This window comes from Phyllobates terribilis, unplaced genomic scaffold (genome assembly GCF_046119375.1).
Source record: "Phyllobates terribilis strain yellow unplaced genomic scaffold, ASM4611937v1 Scaffold_1__5_contigs__length_1240528914, whole genome shotgun sequence".
Taxonomy (NCBI): Eukaryota; Metazoa; Chordata; class Amphibia; order Anura; family Dendrobatidae; genus Phyllobates; species Phyllobates terribilis.
In genome coordinates this window covers 878,535,218-878,543,378 of record NW_027362761.1, presented here as the reverse complement: position 1 = coordinate 878,543,378, position 8,161 = coordinate 878,535,218, and the positions used below count along the sequence as shown (strand labels likewise).

The window sequence follows — 8,161 nt, the reverse complement described above, 5'->3', positions numbered from 1 at the left end:
TGAGCGAGTATACTCGTTACTATTCGGTACTCGCCGAATAGTACGGTACTCGGGCTACTCGTTACTCCCCGAGATTCCTTGTGATTACTCACTAGGAGTAACGAGTACAATGTAAGTCAATGGGAAATTCGAGTAAGCCGAGTAAGTGTCTGCTGGAGCCTATACAGCGGTCTGGGGGCTGAGGAAAAGGGTGAAATGGGTGCATGATTGTTTAAAGGCTGGCGGTAAAAAGCCGCCGGCTTTTAAACAATCACTCAGCCCCATACTCGCTTCCCCGCAGCCTCCCATCCTGGTCTTCCGCTCCCCCCGCCGCCTCCCATCCCGATCCTGCTGCGCTCCTCGCTCCCTGATATATGCTCCCCGCTCCCTGGTGCTTCGCTCCCCGCCCGATGCCGCAGACACTGAGAAGCTTCTCAGTGTCTCGCTGTGACGGCATCCAGATGAGCCGAGTTCATGTCCAATGAACTCAGCTCACCTCATGCACGTCACTGACAGCGTGGGAGAATTGCCACGCTAAGTGCCAGAATTGGTGCATCCTTAAAGAGATTCTCTACCAGAAATGTAGCTGAGCTGTGCAGCCGTGGGAAAGTTGATGTGAGTTCATGCAGTCAAACATGAACTCACATGAACCCTCTGAGGGCACCGTGGCTACTTCAAATGAACAGTTGATCAGCATCAGCTGATACCTCAGCTGTTCATTTGAAATAACCGGTGGGAAAGCCGGCAGTGAAAAGACTTCACCGCCGGCTTTCTCGTTTGGTGCTGCGCTCCCCACTCCGTGATGTACGCTCCACGCTCCCCCGCCGCCTCCCATCCCGATCCTAAGTTAGGACTGGGCGGGGAGCGAAGCACCAGGGAGCGGGGAGCGTACATCAGGGAGTGGGGAGCGCAGCACCGAACGGGAAAGCCGGCGGTGAAGTCTTTTCACTGCCGGCTTCCACGCCCAGGTCCTTCGCTCCCCGCTCCCTGGTGCTGCGCTCCCCGCCCGGTCCTAACTTAGGATCGGGATGGGAGGCGGCGGGGGAGCGGAGGATCGGGATGGGAGGCTGCGGGAAAGCGAGTATTGGGCTTTTTACCGCCGGCTTTTAAACAATCATGCACCCATTTCAGCCTTTTCCTCAGCCTCCAGACCGCTTTATAGGCTCCAGCAGACAATTACTCGGCTTACTCGCTTTTCTCATTGACTTACATTGGACTCGCTACTCGTAACGAGTACCCAAGTATTGGGACCTACTCGTTACGAGTATAGCGAGTCCGATTATTTTGCTACTCGCTTATCCCTAACTGTTGGGTCTCAGCAACAGTTAACTCCCATGGGTGACGTGAAAGGTGCAGCTTCTGTGGCACAACATCATTAATCCGTACATATACTTATTGCTTATAGTCTTCATGTATGGTACTGTAAAAGAAGGGTTAAATAGGTAAGAGGCAAAGGAAAACCATTTTGGCTCTGTTAACATGTCCATTCATATTTTCTGCCTGTTCTTCTATCAAATGGAATGAATAAATGGAATTAGCCTCCTGTGCATTTTTGTTTCAAATGGAAGCATAGGGGTCCTATTGACATATATGGGGTCCATCTGGTTTCCGTTTGTTGTTCATTTTTAGAACGAATAAAAAAAACATTCTGCATGAAGAAATTTTTCTCCTGTTCTAAAAATAAACAACAAACAAAAACCAGAAGACCCCATATATGTCAATAAGACCCCTATGCTTCCATTTGAAACAAAAATGCACAGAATGCTAATTCCATTTATTCATTCCATTTGCTAAAAGTTAAACGGACATGTGAACAGCGTCATATCTACAACAGCCTTATTCCTTCTAGATGTAATATGGAAACAGCCTAGATTTCCAGTGACAGTTTGCCCCATGTCTGCATGAATCGCTAGCAGTAAGTGTTCTGAGACTGAGCTTTATACATGACCAAGAAGATGATGTCCGCAATCATATACTCATCATGGTAGTCAAATGCAATCAGCATGATATTAGCTATTGGCCAATATTGCTTTTAGATTGGTGGATAGCAATTTCAGCTTGATGAGATCTCCGTCAGAATAACTAATAAATCATGGATTTGGGTATTCTGAATGGTGCATATTTCTTCTTGGTGCAAATCCCAGTCAGTTATCTGAAACTTTCATTAGTTTCATTATAGTGACAACTTTGAAGCTCCTGTCCTCTTTCTGAATTTTAGATATGATGATAGTCATTATCTGTTCTAGTTATCTGCTTATTATTCTATAATCTTACTATTTTTCTTATTTTGGGCTGACATATCATGCCTTCAAGGAAATCTGCCAGCAGGTTTTTGCTATGTAGTTTGACAGCACCATGAGGTAGGGACAGAGACCCTGATTCCAATGATATTTAATTTAGATTACTGGGTGCAGCAGTTATGATAAAGTTACAGTTTTCTCTGTTACATATATAGCAGAGCTCAGTTATAACTCCACCCACACCACAGCTTTCTGTATACATTGTATAGTAACAGAGAGCTGCCAATCAGTGCTTAGGGCATGGTTGGGCCACTCTACACGTGCCAAATTGTCTGCTAATGATAATCTCCTGCTGATAAAACATTAATTGTATCGAAACAGCAACACACAGGCCAGTTGTAACGATTCCACCCCGCAGTGCTGAGCTGTCTGTGCAGTGATTGACAGCTCAGTTGTCCAGTCTGGTGCAGGGGCGTGCTGAGCTGCCTTTGTTTTGATTGACAGCTCGGCCATTCAATCTGAGACCGGGAGGTGCTGAGTTCTCATCAGGTGCTCTAACTTCCCATAATTGCTCAACTATGTAACTGAGCTGGTAGTCCCAGATAGCTGTCAGATGTAGCCTCAGCTAAGTGTGGTTGGTTTACTCTGTACCATGTATTTTTCTCATTGATCTATCGCTGCCTAACCTTTGACCTCGCTCTGATCATCCGTCTGTTTAACCCCTTTGCTCTGATCCAATATCCTCCTGGTATTTTGACCTTGGATGGACCTGACTTTAATTTTGTCTCTTCCCTCTGTTTATGACATACCATCCTGGCTATTAACTTCGGACTCCTCAACTATCCTGACTCACAGCTTGTCCGTGAGACTCAGCATTTCACCAGTAGTAAGTGACACATCTCTGTATTCAGGATTCTCAGCTCCTTCATCATGATGCCCTCGGATTACATAGCAACAATCTGCTGACGGATTCCCTTAAAAATCAATTAATTAAAAGTTTTCTATAGGATTGACAGAAATGAGAGAGATCCCAGGGGATCTTGGTTATTTTACTATATAGGGTCCACAAATGATTGTAGGTAAACTTTATCTTGCTACAGGGTATGTAAGTAAGAGCAGCACTAGATCTGGAGGAAGGTTAAACTTCTAGACTATTTCCATTCTGGATGACAATGCTGGCTCTTCACTGTCTTGTGCAGTTCCACTGTTGTAACTCGCAGTGTGATGAAGGAAGGAAGGAAGGAAGGTGTTTTGGGGGCACTTATCATAATTTGTGGGTTGTTGAAGGATAATCATTGTTTCTGTACTGTTGGTATTTGTTATATTATTTTATTCACTGAAGTCACTGTTGGGTGTATACAAATGAGTCCAGTGGGTGGTCCTCTTCAGTGACAGCTATCTCAACATGCACAGTCATACAGGCAAGGCTGTCAATCACTAGTAGGACCGCCCACTGGACTCATTTGTATACACAGACCAAAGATTTCAGTGAATAAAGTGTGAGGTTTACTGAGACTTTTTCCACAAAGAAGTACATCAATCTGCTCAGCTCCTCCTGCTCCATAACATCTTGCCTGCAGATCAGATACCAGTTTCACCATGACAGGATTCCTTTAAAAATCCTGTACAACCTTTGAGTTATTGTATTTGTGATACAACACACATAGGTCCTGATTCATTAAAGTTTTTCCATCAGAAACATTTTGCTAATTTTCAGGGTGTGCGGCTACATCTGCCCGTCAAATTCAGTCAGCCACGATCACCGCCGTTACATCCAGCAATGCATGGAACATTAGATGGTACATTATACAGTTTTTCTCCCCTAGAAATATTACTGCTGAGAAAATACGAGAGAATGTCTCTGTAATACAGTATAGTGCTATATGGTGTGACACAATCTTGGTACGCACAGCTTTATGTCTGAATGATTTAATTTAACATTTACAAGCTCTCTGGTTGCTGTCAGTAAAAAGGAACATTCCGAGGCTAAGAAAACTCTTACAGACCAAATATTTCTCATAGTAATTAATCCCCTGCGAGTTAAAAAGGAGATAGATGTGATATTACTTACCTATAGTGCGACATTTTAGAATGGATTCGCTGCAGTGCGATAGTCTAGACACAATTGTAGCAGACCCACAGCTGTGAAAAGTATTTGGTCTATATCACTTTTAAAGGGAATCTGTCAGCAGGTTTTTGCTACCTCATCTGAGAGCAGCCTGATGTAGAAAAAGAGACCCTGATTCCAACGATGTGTCACTTAGTTTACTAGGTGCTGCAGCTGTGACACAATCAGAGATCTTAGATATAGAATGCAATAGGACTGAGAACGCTAACCCCTCCCACACCAGGCTCTGAATGTACATTGTCTATTGACAATGAGATGCTTATCAGAGGAGGAGGCGTGGAGGAGGCGTGGTCGGACTATTTGGCAGAAGGCGGCTAGTCAGGGCAATGATAGTCTCTTGATGATAATACATTCATTGTAAGTAAACAACAGCACATCTTAATAGATAATACACCTCTGAAATTTGTGTCTCAGACACTATCTCCTGCTGTTTTCAGATTACATAGCAAAAACCTACTGAAGGATTCCCTTTAAGCTCCTCCCTGCAAACAAGAATTCTCACATTCACTGACCACAATATGTTATCTTGAAAAAAGTTTGAAATTGAAAATCAAATCATATTGAAAAGTTAATTTAACTTTTTCTTCAAACTTTTTCCAGCTATGCCTTTTGGCACGGTAATACACGGGAGGGTTGGTAGTAATTACAGCTCAGTGGGAAGAAGTTCTAATATTGCACAGCATATTACAGTCTGAGCACTCTGCAGTGAACATCCCTAACATTGTTGCCCAGAGGAAGCTGATCTGATTTAACATTTATCAACTGCTCATGTAAAACAGACTTGCATTACTTAGCGGGAATTCAGAAAATCAGAGAAAGCACATAAATGCCTGTATACCTGCTCCCAATTACCAATCTGTGGGAGCTGGGATCATGCCCATATGTTTATTGGAGCCTGGGTTTTGACTTGCTGTCCATATGGTGCAATATATTTACCATATCACTATTAGACATAATTCTCTATTAGAAACATACAAGCATCAAGCTCCAGTCATCCCATGTGGAATGCTTGTATATGAGGGATGTCTGACATTCAGAGCGACACAAAACGAAGGAAATATTTCCTGTGGAACAGCTGCACAGTAATTGTTTGTGGGGCAGGAAAGACAGAACAATAGGATGTGCCTGAGTGTAATGTGGATCTTCTAATGTCTTCCACATAGCAGGCAAGGAGTGAGAGGTGTGCGCTTAGCCTCTGCACTCCAGGATGCAGTGTTGTAGGAGGCATGGAGATAAACTTGCCAGGAGGGCATCTTTCCTTCTCTCTTCTTTCTCCCAAATGTTAGAAGTAGCTGGGGGATCAGTTTCATGCTTTGTCACTCCTGGATGTGGGCGGGGGAAAGAAACCCATTGTGGAAACCTATAAAAAGAAAGGAGCTGAGGTCATTAAAGACCAAAGAGAAAGGGGAAGCCAGAAAGAGTCAGAAATACATGGAATGTTTGCATGTGTTGTTACACAGTGATCAAGTTCTGTACATCCCTGCTAGCTCAGTGCAGGACTGGCAGCACTCACTGAATGGGACTGAAGAATTACTCCTGCAGCATCCTTGCCATACAGCTGCTCACCTGGATCCCCGTCTAAGGATGCTGCTGGACCCCACTAGGAGGACAATCAACATCTGACCTGGACTCTCTTTTCATGGACAATAAAAAGCTGATACAACTAAATACATAACCAGTGATAAACTCTTAATTCTTCAGATCTTAATTCCACTTTATCGTACTGGAGGTTATTGAATGCCAAGGACTTTCAGTGCATGCATTGCATTTTCCACTCCCATGTATTCAAACGACCAGATGTGCAGTTTCTCCAGTAACTGTTTAAAGTTATTGGGTGTGATTGTAAACTAGAGAGAACAGATCCTGTAGTGCCTTCTGTTTCAGACATTTGGAGAATTGTGTCATAGTTCTTTCCATCTCTTCCACTCAGTGCTGAAGGATGAACATGATTTTCCTGGGGTGGAATGGGGAATGCTGCTGTCTGTTACCTCTACTAGCTGTGGTTCTGATGGTGGAGAGTACCCAACTAGACATCTCCAGATCCAAGGTCAACTCTATCAAGTCCATCGTAGTGGTACAGACTCCTACTCTGGCCACCAACAGGTCTCTAAGCTTCCAGCCTGGAATTTCCCACAAGAAAGGGAAGAACCTTGGCCAGGTAATATTTCTTCCTAGTTTCTTTATTTTATTTGTATACAGCTTCACACATTTATGATCTAACGTGGAGTACACTTGCTTTGCTTTCAGAGAAGCCATTTTACTGTATAACCTATGGCCATTTAATTTTATAGTATAGGTGTTGAAAATATGGGCAATGCCTTTGTATCTGTTTTTGCACATTGTTGTATATAGTATTTTCCAGAATTGACTTGTTATATACTTTATTGAACTGTAATAAACCTGTAAAGTGGAGGATGAAGAAACCTGTATAGTGGTAAATGATTTCTTCAGAGACTGAGGGCTATTTTTGTAAACTTACTCCAGGTATACCAATAATTACTAAACCTGTGGAACATAGATTATGGCTGATTTAATATATATATGTTTTGTAATATGCATCTGTCCCCACTACACTCCTTTTTCATCTTTAAGGACCAAAATCTGTCACATTGATGATTGTTTCTGCATTCAGACCAAATCTTAACTTTTTCAGGTGTAAATTGTTATTTCTCGAATTTTGGGACACCAATATAAACGGTTACAGCTCAAGTAGCAAATACCATAAGATTCACCTCTGAGGGAGGTAAAATCCCAGTATCAATTGTCAGTAAAGGCTTACAAGAAGTTTTAGTTCTTAAGCAGTCACAGAACACATCCTTAATTGGTTGAAGTTGATGGCTGCAAATTTTTCTTGTTTAGCTGTTCCTATTACAACCCAGTGTGTATCACTATATATCATTGTGGTACATACAGGTTCTCCAAAGCTGTGCAATCCTACTAAGGTGCTGCAAATAAGTGACTTTTCTGGTTATTAGATGTTAGTGAAGGTTTATGTTGTGCTCACTAAAATTGAGGATTGCTCATATTGGGGTATGAGAAGTCACCAAATGTCAGTGGACAAGGAGCGCGTCTTCTACTTTCCAGAGCTGGAGCCTTAATGTGTTCTCATTATACTGTACTGAATGTTTGCCTTTACTCATTATAAGTATCAAGATTCTTGACGAGTCCACTCTTTATAACAAGTCCACGGATAGGATTTATTTTAGGAATGTACTTTATTATGTAATATGTAGCTGATTTTTTTTACAATCTGTGATGTGAAAGGGAGATGTAACACTGGAAAATTAAAGAGGATCTTAGGATTCATGAAGATATTATAGATATAATTTCATCTTATTATGCTACAACTCAATAACTATGTGCAGTAAAATAACTCCATAGGATAACCTGCAGTCCTATGTAAAACACTGGCACTGGATAACACATCTCGAAATCATATTGAGTAAAAAAAAAAACCACTTGCTACATCGGTGTGCACAGCAATTTTTGATAGTGATGTCATTCCAGTTAAGGCAATGATACCCGGAATGCTGCGGAGTGACATGAGTTACTGTTGTACTGCCCATTATAGTAAGGTATGGTTAGTTTATTGCAGAGTTTTAGTGCTACACATTAAAGCATGACTTAAAGTCCCATCTGGTGAACAGGTACATTGAGGTTTCAATAAAAAACAGCTTATTCTTTATTCTTCCTTTGTTCATGTATATTCCAGTATCATCAGGGAGGGATGCACTCAGAAAAAGTATCTGAAAAACTATATGACCCCTATATAATTACAGTTACAGCTGTAGCAGAGCTGAAGTTGTCATTTGTG

The 8,161-nt window shown here is 42.1% G+C and overlaps 1 protein-coding gene across 1 annotated transcript in view; it reads left to right on the top strand.

Annotated features, from left to right (window-relative positions):
* Positions 1-5,345: 5,345 nt before the first annotated feature.
* The window catches only part of DKK2 (dickkopf WNT signaling pathway inhibitor 2), a 159,818-nt gene continuing 157,002 nt past the window's right edge, over positions 5,346-8,161 (top strand). The window contains exon 1 of the mRNA XM_073639664.1: positions 5,346-6,505. Within this exon, the coding sequence (XP_073495765.1) occupies positions 6,287-6,505 (219 nt within the window). The 5' untranslated portion in view covers positions 5,346-6,286. The remainder of the gene's footprint in view (positions 6,506-8,161) is intronic.